The sequence below is a fragment of the Balaenoptera physalus genome, assembly GCF_965194825.1.
Source record: "Balaenoptera physalus genome assembly, chromosome: 6".
Taxonomy (NCBI): domain Eukaryota; kingdom Metazoa; phylum Chordata; class Mammalia; order Artiodactyla; family Balaenopteridae; genus Balaenoptera; species Balaenoptera physalus.
The window spans coordinates 44,705,416-44,726,560 of NC_138885.1; the positions used below are offsets into that span (position 1 = coordinate 44,705,416).

The following is a 21,145-nucleotide window of genomic DNA, read 5'->3' on the forward strand; positions in this document are numbered from 1 at the left end:
CTGTGTCATTGATCCCCACTCACTGCTCCCGCCACTGAGTCGCTGGACGCCAAGTTACGGCCACTAACATCCGTGTGAGTAATGGCTACTTGGATTGTCCTCCTGTCCGCGTTTGTACAGCCTTGAGCAGATCACATGTATCCTCCTAGTTGGCAATCGAAAATCCAACTGGTCCCGGCTTGTAACTTTAAACACATGCCCACCAGAACGGGAGTAGGGAGAAGCATTGCTCACTTCTAGACCGGCCATTAGCAACTAGCATCTGCTCTGCTGCCACACCTGTCGTGTCGGTCCAGACAAAGCTCCCAGTGACCCCTTCCCTCTTCCCAAGCTTGCCCCCTTTCCCTTTAGAGCAAAGAGATGAGTACTTAAGGCCTAAATGCAGCTGAAAATTGCTTAATGCAGGCAGTTGAGAGTGGAGGCCTGCACAGTGTCAGTGGTTATTACTTATGATATTTATGAGGCATTTTAAAGTTGTCCTGCACGTCGTTTCCTGTGCTAACATCTGTTTTCCGTGCCCTAGGTGTGTCCGCATGAATGTATCAGTGTGATCTAGTAGAACAGAGCTCTGGGTCTTAGCCCTGTCTTTCTTAAATGGTGTTCTTCCCTTGGGTGGGCAATTTGACATCCCTGGAGCTCAAAATTTTCTTGTCTGTAAAAGGAAGGTGATTGTGCTTGTCTCGCATACTTCATGGAGCTAAGATGCTCAAGTGGAAAGCACCTTAAACAACACCTTGTGAATAGACTGTTACTATTAATACTTGTGACACAGCAGCTCTGTGATTTCTTCATCTGTAAGCAGGGGACCCACACATGATTTCCAGAGAAATCTTTGAATTTTTCTTTGGAAAAAACCTCCCCTTGGACATGCATTCATCTCTGTCGTTGGGAGTTTCTCCTTTATACAGAATTGAAATCCATCTTCGCACAGTTTAAAATCATTTCCCTGCTTTTCTTTCTTTCTTCAGAGCGCAGCCGCTCCCCGCCATGTCGTTTGTCCAGTCAGCAGAGCTATGAATCATGTTGAGTTCCCTTTTTTCTAGCATCTGTGAACTGCTTTCTACCTAGAGCAAATGCTGTAAATAGGAAATTACCAGTAATAACACAGCCGAGGAGGAATGGTGCATGGTCCCTCTAACTGCAGAGGAAAAAAGACAAATTCACTATGTAATATACATTTTCTTGCCTTACATGCCTTGTCGAGTATTTTTCCTTTTGGATGATTGTTCCTTTTTTTTTCTTGCTATGGGAATAAGTAGGGAAGGAGCAGAGAGTCCAGATAACCGTCCCTACCACTTCTTGTCCTTTGCTTGAAGTTGGAGCTTGTAATCTACACTTTCCCAATAGTCCATTCATTGTGGCCGGGACCGTGTTTTCTCTTAATGCTTCCTGGGCCTGGAGACTGTGGTTCAGTCTCGCAGGACCCCAGCCTTTCTGTAGTGACAGCACTTTTGGAGCCTGGTGTCCCTGGACAAATGTCCCCTGGGAAGCATCCGCAGCTCTTCACTTGAGGCATCTCCGCTGTTCCCCCTAAAACCTAATTGAGAGGAAAATGACAACAAGAGAGAACAAATCCCCAGCCTCAGGCACAAGGGAAGGTTTTATCGCCGTGATTCTCACTTACTTTTATTTTCCCCTGCATTCCAGGAGGATTCACATCAGTCCCTTCCTCCCCGCTTGCCCTCCTGTGAATTGGAATTTTCTCCTCTGTGCTTTTGCTGTCCTGTGCAGCTCACTGTTTTCTCTTCTCTCTGGTAGGTCAGCAAAACTGGTGCCGAGGGAGCTGTTCTCGATGAAGCTAAAAATATCAATAAGTCTTTGTCTGCTCTTGGAAATGTGATCTCTGCCTTGGCAGAAGGGACAGTAAGTGATCCTGTCTCCATCTATTAAATGATATTATGAGAAGTTACCTTTTGGGTTCGTGTACTCTCTTTGCCACGCACCCCAGAGATTCATTTGTTTTTGTTCAGAAAGGGACAGGGGGAATCCTGGCTGTGGACTCCCTGCTTGCTGGGAAATCTAGCCCATTAAAATGTGTGAATGGTGATGCTAATTTCGTATGACCCGGGTGGTCCCAGAATGGGTATTCTAAACTTTGGCAAAATCCAAAGACCAGGCAACAGATTTTTTTTTTTTTTTTTAATTAATTTATTTATTTTTGGCTGTGTTGGGTCTTCGTTTCTGTGCGAGGGCTTTTTCCAGTTGCGGCGAGCGGGGGCCACTCTTCATCGCGGTGCGCAGGCCTCTCACCGTCGCGGCCTCTCCCGTTGCAGAGCACAAGCTCCAGACGCGCAGGCTCAGTAATTGTGGCTCACGGGCCTAGTTGCTCCGCGGCATGTGGGATCTTCCCCAGACCAGGGCTCGAACCCGTGTCCTCTGCATTGGCAGGCGGATTCCTAACCACTGCGCCACCAGGGAAGCCCCCAGGCAACAGATTTTTATTTCACATGTTTCTAAGCCCAGTTCCCATCACTAACTTGCTTGCCTCTGTATTTTCTCTTTGAATGGGCTGTAACAGCCAATATTTTTTCTTTTCCTAAATAGAAAACACACGTGCCATACCGGGACAGCAAGATGACTCGGATTCTTCAGGACTCTCTGGGTGGGAACTGTAGAACCACCATCGTTATTTGCTGTTCTCCCTCGGTATTCAATGAAGCTGAGACCAAGTCAACGCTAATGTTTGGACAAAGGTGGGCGTGGCCTCTCGTAACCTATGCTCTGAGCTGGGTCTTAGGTGTCAGGAGTGAGTGGCGAGGGGCTAGGGTCAGAGAGGGAACAGAGTGAGGAGGCAAGCAGCCTGTTAGTAAATTGCATCTAGCAGGTGACCTGTAAACTTGAGGCATCATTTATTGAGGCCAAAGGAACAATTATGTTTTAGAATAATGGGTAGGAATATGCCTATCAAAGGTATGATGCTGAAAAAAACAACTCAAGCTTATTATAGATGTGATTGTTGGTTATGCAGTGGAGTGTTACTTTTGTTCATCATGGAATTAAGTCTAACTCTCAGGTTCACAGGATTTCAAGTGTATATAACTTGACTGGTAGCTACCAGTCTTGGTAGTATGATGAGTGGTACCACTACTACCAGTAACTACTTCAATATTTGGGATCCATTGCAAATTTGCTGATAGAATAACTGAAACTTAGGTGATTGTAGAGTAGTTGCATAAATATAAAAGGGTGGGGAGAAGAAATCCTGACACTCACCCTGGGGGTAGGAGATACAGCATGTATGCTGAGGAAAGGGGAGGATGGCAGCCCTCTTCTCACCTTCAAACATGTCCGAAGGAGATTTCCTAGATGTCTGAGAATTTTACTAGGTAGGCAGCAAGGACAGTCAGTAATCCTACAGCAACATTTGTGGGTATGGGTTAGTTCATCCCTTCCTTTCTTTTTCTTTTTAAAGGAAGGAGTCTTATTTATTTATTTATTTAAATTAATTAATTGATTTTATTTTATTTTTGGCTGTGTTGGGTCTTCGTTTCTGTGCGAGGGCTTCCTCTAGTTGTGGCAAGCGGGGGCCACTCTTCATCGCGGTGCGCAGGCCTCTCACTATCGCGGCCTCTCTTGTTGCGGAGCACAGGCTCCAGATGTGCAGGCTCAGTAGTTGTGGCTCACGGGCCTAGTTGTTCCGCGGCACGTGGGATCTTCCCAGACCAGGGCGCGAACCCGTGTCCCCTGCATTGGCAGGCAGATTCTCAACCACTGCGCCACCAGGGAAGCCCCCATCCCTTCCTTTCTTGATCTTCAGTCATGGTCTGTCAGTTTCAGGTGTTGAGCCCCATCCTCCCTGCATGGCTGCCTCAGGTGCTAGTTCCCAGAGTGCTGGGGTGCTGTGGCTTGGGGCCATCTGAGCATCTTCCATGCTCAATGGGCTGAGCCTGAACCTGGGGTTGGGAGTTGTGGATTCTACTGCTGTCATTCCCTTCAAACAACTGTGTGATCTTTAGACAAGTTACCAGTTCTCTGCGGGCTCCAGCTGCCTTATGCACGGAGCACTCCCCCTGCCTTCCTCCTGGGAGTGTGTTGTGTGGTTATGCCTGAGAAATCGTTTAAGATGCCTAGCGAAAGGCCAGATGGTGGTCGGCATTCTGAATGGGAGATTGTTACGGCTTGTTTAAACCGCATTAAACCCCAGTCATTTCCTGAACCCTCAACAGAACATAGAATTACCCAGTCATGGCACCTGTGGGATGTCTAAATAAATAATAATTACACTGAACGGTTGTAGAACTAATATATCTTTTAAATTAGATTTGGGTCCTTTACTTCCTCTCAGATCACTTCCTTGATTAGCAAAATGCTTAGGTCAATGGATTGCAGTAGGATAACACCTACTTTTTCTTAAGGGTCACGGAATACCTGTAAACCTGTATCTGTTTATGGGAAACATAGAGTACTGTGGTGATCATCCTGCCTGCCCCATCTCTCCTGGTTTCTTAAACTTGAGCTTTAACAGTTTCCTCTGAAGACATGTTTGAGGAAACCAGCACTGAATGCGTTTATAAAGGGAACATCTCTTAAAAAAAATTCTCATCCACAAAGCAAAGATAATCTGAATCTTTGCAAGCCAGAGTCTTCCTGGGGCATGGGCTCTGTCTCAAGGCTGCTGCTGTTGGTAGGCATTTGCAACTGTCTATAGGAAGAGATTTAGGTATAAGTCTGAATGATGATTTTCTTTCTTCTGATCTCAGTGAAGCCATCATCAGTATCATCATCACTAGCACTTTTTTAAAGGAACTAGTGTGTGCCAGGCATGTTAAAAATCCTCATAGAAATTCTGTCGGGTAGGCATCTCTCCCCTTTGTGCAGAGGATGAAATTGAGGCTTTGGCTCCAAGCCATTAGGTCCTGCCCCTGAGACCACACAGCCAGTAAATAACTAAATGTGCAGGATGTTATAGGGCCGAGACTATATCATTTGACCCACAACCTCTTCCATGTGGACTGCTTGATTGGGGACCTTGATGAGCACAGCCCTCTGGGGTCAGTTACTCCAGCTTTGAAGCTAAGCTCTGCTTCTCACCCATTTTTTTCTCTCATTTCCTTCTCTTGGAGCCTGAATCTCCTTGCCTATAGGAAGAAATATAATAACACCTACTTCTGATAATTATTGGGAGGATAAAATGAGTTGCTTCAGTTTTTATGTAGCACAAGGGCTGGCACAGAATAAGGTGTCCAGAGATTGCAAGTTCCCCCTTTCCTCCGTCTTTCAACAGGCTTGGGAAAGTCATGGTCATGCATGGGACTGGACTGAACGTGACATAATGTACAAGGATATGGGTGTAATATAAGAATCAGGACTGAATGAAGTAGGAGTAGAATTAAATTTCTGGAATGAATGATTAAAGAAATCCTGCTGAAGAAGACCTAAATAGACATTTCTCCAAAGAAGATATACAGATGGCCAACAAACACATGAAAGGATGCTCAACATCACTAATCATTAGAGAAATGCAAATCAAAACTACAATGAGGTATCACCTCACACTGGTCAGAATGGCCATCATCAAAAAATCTACAAACAATAAATGCTAGAGAGGGTGTGGAGAAAGGGAACCCTCTTGCACTGTTGGTGGGAATGTAAATTGATACAGCCACTATGGAGAACAGTATGGAGGTTCCTTAAAAAACTAAATATAGAACAACCATACGACCCAGCAATCCCACTACTGGGCATATATCCTGAGAAAACCATAATTCAAAAAGAGCCATGTACCACAATGTTCATTGCAGCACTGTTTACAATAGCCAGGGCGTGGAAGTAACCTAAGTGTCCATCGACAGATGAATGGATAAAAATGATGTGGCACATATATACAACGAAAGAAATGAAACTGAGTTATTTGTAGTGAGGTGGATGGACCTAGAGTCTGTCTTACAGACTGAAGTAAGTCAGAAAGAGAAAAATAAATACCGTATACTAACACATATATATGGAATCTAAAAAAAAAAAAAAAAAAAAAAACTTTCTAATGAACCTAGGGGCAGGACAGGAATAAAGACACAGATGTAGAGAATGGACTTGAGGACACGGGGAGGGGAAGGGTAAGCTGGGACGAAGTGAGAGAGTGGCATGGACATATATACACTACCAAATGTAAAATAGATAGCTAGTGGGAAGCAGCCGCATAGCACAGGGAGATCAGCTTGGTGCTTTGTGACCACCACTTTGTTATACAGCAGAAACTAACACAACATTGTAAAGCAATTATACTCCAATAAAGATGTTAAAAAAAAATAAAAATAAAAAAACCCTCGGACTTCCCTGGTGGTCCAGTGGGTAAGACTCTGTGCTCCCAATGCAGGGGGCCCAGGTTCCATCCCTGGTCAGGGAACTAGATCCCGCATGCTGCAACTAAGTGTCCGCATGCCACAACTGAGACCCGGCGCAGCCAAAATAAATAAATAAATAAAATAAATATTAAAAAAAAAAAAAAGACCCTTAGTATGCGTACTAAAAAAAAAAAAAAAGAAATCCTGCTGATAATTTAGGATTCCAGGAAATAAATAGTATGTCAATTATATTTTCAAATGAAATAGGTTGGTCTATAATCTTTAGTCAGAGTCATCTGGATCCTAGGCTCCATGAGGACAAGGAGTAGTTTATTACCAGCCTCAGTTGTCCCAACAAGCACCTAGGACAACTAGGACACGGTAGGTGGTCAACAGACAAATGTTATCAAAATGAATGAGCAGATGAACCTAATGCTTATTATGTAGGAATCCCTAGAACATTAGAGCGGTTGCTGAACTATGACACCATTATGTCCAGAAATTTGGTTGGGTTTAGATCTGGTTTGTTTTCCTGCCTTTCATTAGAATTGTGTGAAATTTTGTTCCCTTTCCTCCATCTTCGAGTTAGTTAATGGATTCTTCAAAGACATCTAACTTCTCTGTGGGATCAATACCCGCTTTATTGTTAACTCCACACATTGAACCCAATTACACGCAGACATGAGTCTGAACATCAGATTAGACATGGTATCTGATAGCTAATGAGATTAAGCACTATGAACTCAGAAAAGAGTGCCGGGCATCTCCCAAATTCAGTGTAACGAGTGTTCATGATATTCTTGTTGCAGGGGTGGCCAAACCTAAGGGCAGCATGAAGTTCCTTAGTTCTTGCCATGTGGTTCTTTCAAGGACATGAAGAAAGTCCATGTTTGTTGCTAGGCTATACTGTATTGATGTTCTGAATAAAACAGTAGTAGGTTCTTTGAAGCAGTAGAAACATGACAGAGTGTACAGATGCCTGAGGGCAGCAGAGAGTCAAAAAGCCGTCCTCTGTCAGGAAGCTGAACACTTCCTGCTTTCAGGGATGGGAACTCAAATTAGAGCAGTTTCACTAATTTTTCTTTTTCATCTGGCTCCCAGAGTTTCATTTTTTAGTCTTTAATTACTCTTCCAAAGTACTTTTTTTTTTTTTTTTTTTAATGAAGTGCTGTCAGGCATACTGAAACCTTTGGAGGAAAGGTAATGCGTTCTTTTTTTTTTTTCCTTAATAAATTTATTTATTTATTTGCTGCATTGGGTCTTCATCGCTGTGCGCGGGCTTTCTCTAGTTGTGGTGAACGGGGGCTACTCTTTGTTGCGGTGCACGGGCTGCTCATTGCAGTGGTGTCTCTTGTTGCGGAGCACGGGCTCTAGGCACGTGGGCTTCAGTAGTTGTGGCACACGGGCTCAGTAGCTGTGGCTCGCGGGCTCTAGAGCACAGGCTCAGTAGTCGTGGCGCACGGGCTTAGTTGCTTCGTGGCATGTGGGATCTTCCCGGACCAGGGCTTGAACCTGCATTGGCAGGCGGATTCTTAACCACTGCGAAACCAGGGAAATCCCCAAAGTGCTTTTATAGCACTATTCAAAAAGGTTATTTTTAAGTTTTAGCAGTATGAAAATCACCCAGTTATCAATTATCAAATCACCCAATCATGGAAGCCTATTTAATGTACCTTGATTTGTGATGGTAATGAGGGAAAGGTGAGTCCCCAGGGGGCAGACAATCAGTTTAGAAAAAGCCTGAATCAGCACATTGTTGACACCAAGAGTTTGATTGATCCAACATGAATAATTCAAAGGCTTTATTTATATGTTAAATGTGAAAGGAGAATGGATAGTTTAGGAAAAGTAATATTCTTTTTTCTTTTTCTGATATGCACTTTTTGAAAAAAAAAATTGTGCCATTTCACGCTCGGTTTAACGGCAGCTGGATTAGGCAGAGCCTGAGTGGTGTGTGTGCAAAATGCATGTCCCCAGAGCATAAGAACAAGTTCCCTGCAGGACTAGGGCAAGCACTTTGGCCAAGGGAGATGCTTGGCTGCAGGTTTGACAGAGGATGGAGAAAGAATCAAATCTCCCCCTGTTGGAGGGCCTATTGCCAAACACCAATAGGGTTAATTTTTGCTCTTGGAGGAGGAAACGCTGTGGACCACAGTTAGTTTAACCAGATGCCAAATCTTTATCCAAGCTGGTCATTTCTTAATGTTTCTCTGGAGATTAGAATTTTTCAAATAACAAAATTTAAAGCTTTTAATTTCTCCTTCCCTACATCCCCGACTCATGAGCAGGGAAATGGCCTTACCAGGAAATGGGAAGGTGCTTTGCGGCAGTCATGTGTCCAGAAGAAGGTTAGGTGTTTTAGATGGGAACTAGGACCCAGAGCAGATTAGAAGGTGTGATGGTTTTATGTGTTAACTTGACTAGGCTGTAGTAGCCAATTATTTAATCAAACACTAACCTAGGTGTTGCTATGAATTTTTTGTGTGGATGTGGTTACCATCTACCATCAGTTGACTTTAAGCACATTACCCTCCATAATACAGGTGAGCTTCATCCAATCAGATGAAGGCGTTAAGAGCAAAAACTGAGGTTTTCTGGAGAAGATATTCTGCCTCAAAACTGGAGCATCGATTTCTGCCTGAGTTTCCAGTGAGCCAATTTCAATAGATAGGTAGATAGATAGATAGATATCCTCTCTGATATATAAGATATCAGATATATAAGATCACTCTCTCTCTCTCTCTCTCCTGTTGGTTCTGTTTCTCTGGAGAACCCTGACTGATAGAGAGGGATGCTGGGCTACCCTCTTCCACCCCACAATGGGAGGATCTCAGTTTCTTTGTCTCTCTCTCACGCACACCATTCACCATGTGGAATCATACATTACAGATTTATTCTATGCATTGAAGGTGTGGGTTTGTCTAGAGCTCCTTGTTCAAATGCCAGTACTATCCTGGAGAGGGAAAGAAAATGCTGAAAACAAGAGATAGGAAGGTACCAAGAACAAACATCTTCCTGGCTCTTCAGGGGGAGGCCGAGGTAATTTGAAGAAACTCCAACAGTATGTAGTTTCTATATCATTTAGAACTGATCTTGGCCAGAAAGTACAAATATAGGCAATTATTCAGGAAATAGGTGGGGATGGGATTTAACAGGACATAGATTGATGTGAGCCAGTGGTTCTGTGACTTCTCCTCTTCAACAAGGGTTTGATTCAAGTGCCAAATAATGGTGTCATCACATATGGGGGCTTAATGAAGGTGGTAGAAATGCACATGATCAGTAATCTTGGAAGCCTGGGCATGTGGTTCTGAACAAGTAAACTGCAAGTTCAGTGACAGAGTAACTGAGAGGTGCTGAGGAGAACATAACAGAACACACGAGGACAGAAGACAGAGTCTTCCTCTTTCCATCCTTCAGTGGCATATGTCAGTGTGTCCTTTTCTGACGTAACTGTCTTTGTACGGAGATCTAGGTGGAATACATACTGCGGCCTCTGCTCTCTGTCTGCTGTGCTTGGTCTGCCTTCTCCAAAAATGGTTAACATTCATTAGCTTTGAGATCTTTTAAAAACCGGATCCTGGTTCCCTCCCTATGGGGAGAAGAGATATTATATCTGGTGCAGGCCTAGATCATATTATTTAAGTGGTGCTTAACTCTCTAAAGCAAGCTGAAGCAAAGAAAAACTGCAGAACAGATACCCTGATCATTGTACCTTTAAGATTTGGCTCATTCCTGCTAAGTAGGTCTTGCTATTAAGTTGTAAACCTAATATTAATTAAGGTTCTTCCCCTAACTAGCCTTTGGTTAGGATTTTGCTTAGTGTCTGCTATGGTCATAGCTTGTGGAACAGGCATTTATTTCTGTATACAGCTTAGGGGATCTGGTTGAAAAACCAAACTGAGGATCTTTGAAAGTGAAGACCCAAGATACTTCTGTGCTCCTTTGTGAGTGATGAGGTCACACTGGATTAATCATATGTTAGCACAGTGAGATTGACCCATAAAGATGATGAATGAGCAGTAAATTCATGGCTATGGTGAGGCTCCCATGGATTATTGGATTCTTTTCCTGTATCAAGGAGGTGATGTCCCAAAACTATAGGGCTGGGTGGTATTGCTATTGCTATATAGCTTCAGCTAGAAAAAATGATAAAACCTGCCTTAAGAGCATTTCTTAATTTCTGCTATCCCATGAGTTTTATGTTTCCTTGTTAGCTCCCTGAAATCCTTTTGGAAACCAGGCTGAGCAGGAAATGCTCATGGGTCCTGGCACTGTGTCCTGAGTGCCCAGGATCCATGTCGATTCACTGTGTTTGAACAGAGGGTCCAGATGGAACACTGCTTAGCGTGATTGACAGCTAGCACGTATGTGGAAAATGCCAAAATAAAAGAGCAAAGAGTATGAGAGCTGGAAGACACTTGGACATGCTCTACAGTGAACAAGGCAAAAACAAAACAAAACAAAACTCATCAGACCACTAGCTAATCCACACTGGCGGCAAAATTAGATAGAACCTAATCATTAGGCCCTTTTACTCTGTAGATTTTCCTGAAGTTCATGGTAAGAAGCAAAAAGAGATTATAGATGTTCAACATCCTTTTATTCTAGGTCTCTTGTGGGAGCAAGGGACCAAGACACTCTTTATTCCATTTTGCAAGGTTGGTTTCAACCTCCTAGATAGGAGAATATTTGTTCTATTAAAAAGAAATAACTCCAGGCACAGAAGTTCAGTATTTCTCTTAGTAACTCTTGTTTCTTCCACAATCTAGAAATTCTTGTATCTGACTTGATTTCTTTCCACATCAGTTTATTTTTCTTAACTTATTTTTGTTGAATATAACATACATATAGTAAAATACATTTAAGTAGGCAACTCAGTAAAAATTTAAATATACATGTATATTCACATGTAACCACCACCTGGCATCTTAGAAGCCTCTCTTTGAACCCTCCCAGTCAGTACCCAACTCTCAAGGGTAAGTGTCATCCTGACTTCTGTCAACTTAGATTACTGTTTGCTGTCTTTGAACTTGATACAAATAAAAACATACAGTATTATTTTGTATCTGGCTTCTTTTATGCAAAATTGTATCCTTGAAGTACACTACATTGTTAGGTGTAGGAGTAGTTTAGTTTTCATAGTTATATACTATTTTGTTGTATGAATATAACATGTATGTATCCATTCTACTGTTGATGGTTATTTGGATTGTTTTCATCTTGTGGCTATTATAAATGAAGTTGCTATGACATTGGTTGTCATGTCTTTAGGTGAACATATGTCCTCATTTCTGTCGGTTATATACCTATGAGTGGAATTGCTAGCTCATAGGATATAAGATATTTAGTTTTAATAGATAGTACCAAAGAGTTTTCTAAAATGATTGGAATAGCTTATACTCCCTCTAGTAGCAACTGAGTATTATAGTCACTGCACATCCTCACCAACACTTGGTATTATCAGTTTAAATATTTTTAACCATCCTATTGGGTGTGTAAAAGTATCTTACTGTTATTTTATTTTGCATTTCCCTGAAGGCTAATGTTGTCCGGCACCCTTTGTGGGTGGTATTTATTGGCACTTCTTTTGTGAAGTTCCTATTCAGATCTTTGCCCAGTGTTTTCACTGGTTGTCTACTTTTTTCTGATTGATTTATAGGGATTATTCTGGATAAGTCCTTTGGCAGATATATGGATTGTTTATATCTTCTCTCACTTTGCAGCTTATGTTTTAATTCTTTTAATGGTGACTTTTAATGAAGAGAGGGTTTTAAATTTTTATGAAGTCAAATTTATCTTTTCTTTCTATTCTATTTAAGAAATTAATCTTTGCCTACCCCAAGGTCTTAAAATACTCTCCTGTTTTCTTCTAGCAGCTTTATTGTTTTACCTTTCACGTTTATGCATATGATTCATCTGTAATAGAATTTTTTATATGTTATTGGGGGAGTTGATAAAGATCATCACCTCCACCCCCGTCCCAGCACCGTGTACTGAAAGGACCATCCCTTCCCTCTGTGATATATGTGCACCTTTGTTGTAAATCAAATGGCTACATAGCCGACTGTCTGTCTCTGGATAATCTATTCTGTTTCTATTCTAAAGTTTCTGGACTATTTAATCAGTTTTAATTACTGTGGCTTTATAATGTGTTGATATTCCATCCTCTAGCTTTGTCCTTCAAAACTGTCTTTGCTATTCTTGGCCCTCTTTATTTTTATTATAAATCTTAGAATCAGGTTGTCAATTTCTATAGACACATGCAAAACTCCTGAGATTTTATTTCAGATTATTTTAAATCTGTCGAACACTTTTGGGATAATTAATCTCTCTCCCAATCAGTGTTAGCTGATTTCTTCATGTTCTACCTTTAGTGGATGGAGAGGCATGATGGTTCTGCCTCATTTGGGACTGAGTGGAGTCTGTCTAGGGCAACAGCAGGAGACATGGTTTCCCACCATTGTTCTCAGTTCCAAATGGCAGTTGGGTTGTATAGCTTCCATCTGCTCCTCCGGATTCTTTCTGTTCCATCTCTGCTCTGCTCTGTGCCCTGGGACAGTGACCAGTCTGGACAACTACAATGGGCTCCCTTGCCTCTGGCTCCCGGTTAGGTTCCACCAATGGGGAAGGAACATGGGCAGGCAGTCATAAGGAGAGAAGAGAGTGAGGTCAGGGTATTAATTTCTTGACTCCTTCCCTGAAGGGTCACTTTGGGTTGGCTGTGTTCTTAGACCAAAGGCTGTTACAGCTTCTACTGGGAAGCCTTCTTTTTTTTAAGGGTTAAAATTTTTTTTTAAATTTGTTCTCTTTTTTAAAAATTGAAGTATTGTTGATGTACAATATTACATAATTACAGGTGTACAATACAGTGATTCACAATTTTTAAAGGTTATACTCCATTTATAGTTATTATAAAATATGGGCTATATTCCCTGTGCTGTACAATATATCCTTGTAGCTTATTTATTTTATGCATTGTGGTTTGTACCTCTTAATCCCCTACCCCTATCTTGCCCCTCCCGGCTTCCCTCTCCCCACTGGTAACCACTAGTTCGTTCTCTGTATCTGTGAGTATGGACAGCCTTCTTCTTATAAGTCTCTCCCTCTGGGACCCCTTTAGCCTAAGGGTGGTAACGGCACCCCCATCACTAATGTGGGGTACCCATTATCCCTTGTTATTTCCCATCACCCTTCCCATACCTTTTTTAAACTCTTTCCAATTTGAGTAGACTATCTCTTGCCAGGACTCAGATTACTACAGAAGTGGGAGAAAAAGAATTTTCTCAACAACTTAAAAGAACTTTGAGAATGAGGTTCAGCTATACGAGGGATAACCTTGTTGGGTCCGCTCACAAAATTGGACTTCTGGCTAAACCTGCCTGAGCATAGCATAAAGGCTCTACTCTTCTCTTTGTAGTATCACTGGAAATCAAGAGACTCTTTATGATGTAAAAAGTAAGATTAGTAGCCTTGGACTTCCCTGGTTGCGCAGTGGTTAAGAATCTGCCTGCCAATGCAGGGGACACAGGCTCGAGCCCTGGTCCGGGAAGATCCCACATGCCGCGGAGCAACTAAGCCCATGCGCCACAACTACTGAGCCTGCGCTCTAGATCCCGCAAGCCACAACTACTGAGCCCGCGTGCCGCAACTACTGAAGCCCGCGCACCTGGATCCCATGCTCCACAACAAGAGAAGCCACCGCAGTGAGAAGCCTGTGCACCTCAACGAAGAGTAACCCCTGCTCGCCACGGCTAGAGAAAGCCCGTGCGCAGCAACGAAGACCCAACGCAGAAATAAAGGGAGGGAGGGAGGGAGGGAGGAAGAAGGAAGGAAGGAAGGAAGGAAGAAATCATGTAAAAAAAAAAGATTAGTAGCCTCAAAGTATACCCTTAAATGTCCACAAGCATTTCAGCCATAGGTTACTGTTCACTTTCTTACTAAACTAAGTTGATAATGGATGCTGCAGTGTTTGTGCTTGTATCTGAGAAACACCCACGACACTGCCTGAGGATGTTAGAAGGTGAGGTGAAAGTGTCAAATTGGCATAAACTTTAAAGTAGCAATAAGATTGCTGTTATTTGAAAAATTAGAGTTGAAGCACTTCTGGGGACAGCAGCCTTAAGCTACAGTGAGTGAGGGAGTATTACACTGAAATGATTACATTGAAATCATTTAACTCTTCTTTTGACAGTTGGATTATTTAGTTGTCTGCTTTAGGAATTAATTTTTGGAATGACGTCTGCAGCACTGGTGAGGACTGCTGAGTTTCTTTCACTGGAATGGAAATCATGTCCAAAATGTCATTTCATGACAACAGTAATTAACCCGAATCACACATCAGATAGTGCCGGCAAATGTGACAGGACAAGAACGGGTGGGAGTTTAAAATGAAAAAGTCAGTAGCAAATAAAACAGGATATCACATATTTTTAAATGAAGTTTTTACTTCTTCAGAAGTATGCAATAAGTGGAATTCTGCCATCATCAATTTACTTTTTTTTTTTTTTAACATCTTAACATCTTTATTGGAGTATAATTGCTTTACAATGGTGTGTTAGTTTCTGCTTTATAACAAAGTGAATCAGTTATACATATACATATGTCCCCATACCTCTTCCCTCTTGCATCTCCCTCCGTCAATTTACTTTTTAATTGGACAAGTCTGCTTATGTGTTCATTTTTGTGCATAAGTCAGTGAATCATGTATTTGGTTTTCATTAGTGGCTGGAGCTCCCAGTGCCTTAGCTCTCACCTCTTGCTCCCTTGAGTTGCTGTCCAAAAATCCACTGTGGCATCACACTGCCCCCCCAGGTCATCCATCCTAGGAGGCCACTCCATCTCTTATACCCCAGGTGGCAAAATGGTGGCCATTAGACATGTTTGTTTGTCCCACACATCATTCTGAAAAATTGTCTTAAACTGGGAGATACAAATAAAAATCTTAATTTCTGACTTTTCTTGAGAAAAGTGGGCCCTCCACTCGTACTTGGTGACAGTGCCTGGGTGGTGGGGAAGGATGTGCCCGGCAGGGAGCCATGGTCTCACCTGGCCAGGCTGAGTTCGTAAAGTGACCCACCTGTCTCGGGTGTCATGTGTTGGCATGTGTTAAACACATCAGGGATGCTTCTAGGTACCAAATGTGAGTAAGAGAAACAGCTGATTTGTCTGTATATTTATTGGTATGAGAAACTGTAAGCTCCAAGGCCAGAGACCTTGTCTCGTTTGTCTTGGTATATCCCCAGTGTTTCATAGTTAATTGAATTGAAAGGAAGTTCTACTTGGGCAGATGAATCTGGCAGTGGTATGTAAGATGCTTAAAGGAGGATGCTGAATGTTTGAAAAAGGCTATAACCATACGTTGTTACTGAGAACATAGACCAAGGTGGTGGCAGAGGGAATAGAGAAAGACCCCAAGAGATAATTTGAATGAAAATCCTGGGACTTCCCTGGTGGCGCAGTGGTTAAGAATCCACCTGCCAATGCAGGGGACACGGGTTCGAGCCCTGGTCCGGGAAGATCCCACATGCCGCAGAGCAACTAAGCCCGTGCACCACAACTACTGAGCCCGCGTACCTAGAGCCCATGCTCCTCAACAAGAGAAACCACTGCAATGAGAAGCCCGCGCACCGCAACGAAGAGTAGCCCCCGCTCGCCACAACTAGAGAAAGCCCATGCACAGCAACGAAGACCCAACGTAGCCATAAATAAATAAATAAATTCATTTAAAAAAAAAAAGAAAGAAAATCCCACTGGATCTAGAGACTGGCAGGAAGTAAAGGAGAAATAAAAACGAAAAGGTGAGTTTAGAGCCTTAGGAATAGTGGTGCCATTAATACAGCTAGGAGGGTGACAGGTAGAAGTTCCAGGATCCCTCCTGCTCCCCAAGTCCCAATCTTCTGGCGTGAATGGAATTTGAGGCTTAATTATATTCATGATTTAGCAAATGCTAGTAGCTATGGTCAGAATTTTTCCCTTATATTTTTCACCCCAGGGCTAAGACCATCAAGAATACAGTCTCTGTGAACCTGGAGCTGACAGCAGAAGAATGGAAGAAGAAATATGAAAAAGAGAAAGAGAAAAACAAGACTTTGAAGAATGTTCTCCAGCATCTGGAGATGGAGCTAAACAGGTGGAGAAATGGTAAGGAAGAATGAGAGGAAGAATGAGGCATGAGCGTGTGCTTTTTTCCCCCTACAACTGTTGGCATCCTGGGGCACTTGGGAAAGAGTGGATGATGGTGGAGCTTGGTCCTGCCTTGCAACCACCCATGTGAACAAGCAGATGTTGTCTTATTCCCTAGCACTGATCCCCGCCCCCACCCCATCACTTGGCTGACGTACATTCTTTTTTTTTTTTTGACCCAAACTCCCCAGTGGCTTTCGGGGGAAGAGTTTTTAAAATTTTTTAAATTTATTTTTTGGCTGCATTGGGTCTTCATTGCTGCTCACGGACTTTCTCTAGTTGCAGTGAGCGGGGGCTACTCTTTGTTGCGGTGCGCGGGCTGCTAGTTGCGGTGGCTTCTCTTGTTGCAGAGCATGGGCTCTAGAGTGCAGGCTTCAGTAGTTGTGGTGCACAGGCTTAGTTGCTCCGCGGCATGTGGGACCTTCCCGGGCCAGGGCTCGAACCCGTGTCCCCTGCATTGGCAGGCGGATTCTTAACCACTGCACCACCAGGGAAGCCCCTGACATACATTCTTAGTGTGGGCAAGTGACTGTTTACAAGGTTCCCTTAATCTATTTGCAATGAGATGCGCCTCTATCTATTACTGTAATTCACTCCCTGGTAGCCATATTTGAGGTTTAGAGGGCAGTGCCCAAGACTTTGGGAGCTCTGATTGCTTTTGATTAAATGAAAAATATCATTCTCTCCTATGTGAGTCTTATAATCGATTTGGGGTTAAAAGTCACCGCTGGCAAATAGTTGCATTTTTATTTGCCCAATTCATCTTCATGCTCTGCTTCTTCAGAGCCAGAAATAGAGGATTCCTGAAGAAACTCTGTCCTAAAATGGAGCCTTAAAGGCTTGTTTCGTGACTCATTTTTCTTTTTCCCTGAAACATTCTCTTTGGTTTGTTCTGCTCAAAGAAAACATCTCAGAGGGCTGACATGCAGTGGTGGGTGGGTTGTGGGCGAGGTGCTGAAGAAGGGTTTCCAGATCCAGGCTCAGACAGATTATTTTAATGGTTTTCGCTTGGTGACAGAGGTTAGAAGGTAGAAGTCCCCCTTTTGTTTTTCACTGAAACAAGGCAGCTTGGTGTGTGTGTAGGGGAATAGTGGATAGTTGGAGGTTGTTCTTCAGATTCTCTACTGCCGTGTTTGGTACTTATTTCAGGTGCTGCATCAGATCTCAGTCTTGGGTAAGTGCAGGAGCCTAGGGGCGGCTGTGCAGGTTTGGCAGGTAACCTGCCTGCTTATAACTGCAGAGTTAGCAGCAGATCGTCTTGTGATTATATGTTTGCCACTGTTTTTGCTAGGAAGGGTGGGGTGTCCATGAGCTACTGTTCAATTGAAAAAACAATTACGTGGCCAACCAGGATTCAAGAGAGGTTCAAGAAATGACCTAGTAGCCTAAATAACACAATTCTTTTCTTTTGGGGAGATTTTCTAGCTGCACAAGTTTTTGAAAGCTGCCAGAATTATTGAATAATTCAGCACCTGCGGCTGGTGGATGATTCCTTGCAATTTGGCAGGAGTAAGAGAGTGGGGAGGAGTGCTTGGCAAGGCAGGGAGTGGCTGTAAGAAATTTTGTTCTATTTCTGGGATTCTCTTGGGTCACTTCTCTGCTGGGCAACTGGAACATTCAGTAAAGCCTTTTGACAAGGGGAGGGGGAACTGGCCTTAGAAACACTGTGGTGTGGGCAACTAACCTTGTTTTTTTCTTTTCTTTCCTGTCCTTTGCCAAGCTCCAACCCTCCAGTTCTCCATCCCTCAGTCAGCTGTCCTCTGGGGTCTGCCCACTGCCCTGTTTGCCTAACCCACGCTCATGCCTTGCATCTCTTTTGGGCACTCTCCCCTGCTCTTGGACTGTTCACTTGGCATCATTTTAATTCTTTGTCCCACCTTGCAGATCCACTCAGAAATTCACTGTTTTCCATGCCCTATAGGGTGAGATCCTACCTAAGCCCTTAACTTACATAATTCAGGAGAACTAATGTATGGTTTCTGACACGTGATAGACTTTCATAAATGTCTGTTAAGTAAGCATGTGTTTAATGCAGTGCCGGAGATTAAAGGGTGAGTGGTCAGGCATGGTCTCTGCCCTCACTGAGCTTACAGGCTGGTGGGGGAGATAGGCTCCAACCGCGATGAATAACCGTGTGATGCTAGTCTGTGCTGTTCATCAAGAAAGGAAAGTATAAGGTGCTAAGAGTTATTACAGCAGAGGGCCCTGAGCTTGACTCAAGTCAGCAAAGATTTCCCCCAATAAGTGACCTAGGGAATAAGATCTGAGAGAAACAGAGCAGTTAGCTGAGCAAAATAGGTGAAGGTGGACGTGCGGGTAGGGTGGGAGGAGCCAGGTTTACAATGACCCTGAGGGGCGGGAGCGTGAAGGCCAGTGTGGAGATCTGGGGGTGGGCGAGACCGGCTGAGATGGGTGAGAGGGACAGGCAGGGCCGTACAGGGCTATGTAGTCCTTGTTCAGGATTTTGGTCATTATCTTGGAAGCAGTGAGAAGCCATTCAAGGATATTCAGCTGCAGATCGTATGATGAGATTTTCATTTTTGAAGACCCATTGGTTGTGTTGGAGGATGGGCTGGAGGGCGTGGGAGGAGGGCTAGGACCTGGGGTGGTCTTCCAGGGATGAGATTATAGTCATTGAATTGAGAGACAGGGCAGTGGAAAGGGAGAGAGATGGATGGACCGGAGACGTATTTAGGAGGTGAAATCAGCAGGGCTTGGCGAGGAGTAGGCTGTAGGGAGAGAGAGTGTCAAGTTTTCTAGCTTGCTGAGTTGGATGGAGGGCAGAACTGCTCACTGAGACAAGAAACACAGGAGGAGAACCAGAAGGGAGACAAGGGAGGTGAGGAGGGGAGTTTGAGGTGCCCATGCAACATTCAGGTGAAAATGCCAAGTAAGAAGTTAGGTCTGGAGCTCAGGGGAGCTGCCATGGATCTTTTGGAGGTAATTGAAGGCATAGGTAGGGGTGAGGTCCTCTATAGACTCCTGAAGAGAGGAGAGGGAAGAGAAGAGGGAGGGTCTTGAGAGACCCCTCCACTCACCCCCACCATTACCATGTAATCACTGAGTGGTTAAGAGTAGGGAGATCCATGGAGCTCTCCTGTCCGTCAAGCTAACACTTTTTTTTTTTTCTGGAAGCAAAAGTTTTCAGATGTAGAGAACCTACTGTAGTGGTATAAAAATGTCAGGCAGGAAAGGAGACAGGTGGAGGCATGGTGGAGTGGTCCTTTGACCAGGTATGAGTGAAGGACTATTTTAAGGCTTAACTGCACATCCAACAAAACCCGGAGGCTTTCTGTCCTGTTCCGAGACTAGACGTTTAATCCTCCAGCAGCCCTTGAGGCAGGATAGGAGACTCGCCCAAGGTGACTCCACAGGGCGCTTGACTCCTGAATTCATTCTTTCCCTTGTGGGTGCAGCTGCGTGCAGCCCTGGTGGTTTGTGTTTAGGCCACGGAGATGAGTGTGAAAAGGAGGGACTGGAATTCCTTCCGTGGTGTCCCGTGCACCCTGATTCCTCATGGTCACGAGGGCATGGCCGGGATGTGTCAACTAGAGAGCAGGGATTTTGAGAGGTGGAGTGGAGAGAAGAGGCAGTGCCCTCCACTAAAACCCAAGTGGCAGGATATTTCCAACTTTCTTTTGAAATTTGGTACGCACATTGGTTCTAAACTTGTGGGAGGGCAGCCGCTGAGTTCACTGCGGTGACGGCTACGCATGGATATTCCCAGGTTGCAGTCAGAACGTGATAAAGGAGCGTTGTCAGCTGTGTGCACCTCCCTTGGGGAAGAGATTCCTTTCCTTGCACAGTGTTTATAATTTAAAAACTTGGCTGCTCCACTCCAGCGGTAGGAGAGTAGGAGAGGAGGGGTGTAGCAGGGTAAAGCATGCACACGTGTGCATGCCTGTGCTTTTGCCTGTTTGCTGTTATACAGAATGAAGTAGGAATACAAAGGAGTAGGAAAGGCAAAATAATGTGATGTCTCAGCGGCCAGTTGGGCCCAGGCAGATACTGTAAATACGTGAAGAGCGGTACGTCTGATACAGTTGGCCACAGGAGAGAGCATTCCCTGCCCAAAGTCATTCAAAAGCCATGAAATACTATCCTATTATGTGCCTATAGGCTGGACCTCACCGCATCCCCACCTATATTCTTATAGCTTAATGGGCTACTTCCGATGCGAGCTTGGTGGTTTTCCCCACTGGGTGTAGTATAACATTGATTCTCAGAACATGGCCTGGGACTCGTAGTAATGCACATACCATACCAAGCCTTAATTCATTTCTGCCACTGCCATTCAGGCAGCGTGGCCCAGGGCATGTGCGTGGGAGCTTAAGGGGGGGGAGTCACGCCTTGTTTTTACAAAGCAGGAGTGGGGAGAACCCTCCACTCTCCTGGCTCCATTCCCCACTGGGCCAGTGAAGGTCCTGCCAGCTTAAACAAAAAGAGAAAGCAGGGAACTACATTCAGTATCTTGTAATAACCTATAACGGAAAAGAATCTGAAAAAGAATAGACGTGTATGTATAACTGAATCACTTTGGTGTATGCCTGAAACTAACACAACTTTGTAAATCAGCTATTCTTCAATTAAAAAAAAAAAAAAAAAAAAAAGGCTATGAGTGACTCACAGAACCGAAAGAACAGCTGAGGAACTGGGCTTATAAGGGACCACACCTGGAG

General features: G+C 43.8%; 1 protein-coding gene across 2 annotated transcripts in view; it reads left to right on the forward strand.

Annotated features, from left to right (window-relative positions):
* Nucleotides 1-21,145, forward strand: part of KIF5C (kinesin family member 5C) — a 173,450-nt gene that overhangs the window by 91,150 nt on the left and 61,155 nt on the right. For both annotated transcript variants that reach the window (XM_082464974.1, XM_082464975.1), the window contains exons 9-11: nt 1,759-1,863; nt 2,545-2,693; nt 16,276-16,424. In XM_082464974.1, the coding sequence (XP_082321100.1) occupies nt 1,759-1,863; nt 2,545-2,693; nt 16,276-16,424 (403 nt within the window). The remainder of the gene's footprint in view (nt 1-1,758; nt 1,864-2,544; nt 2,694-16,275; nt 16,425-21,145) is intronic.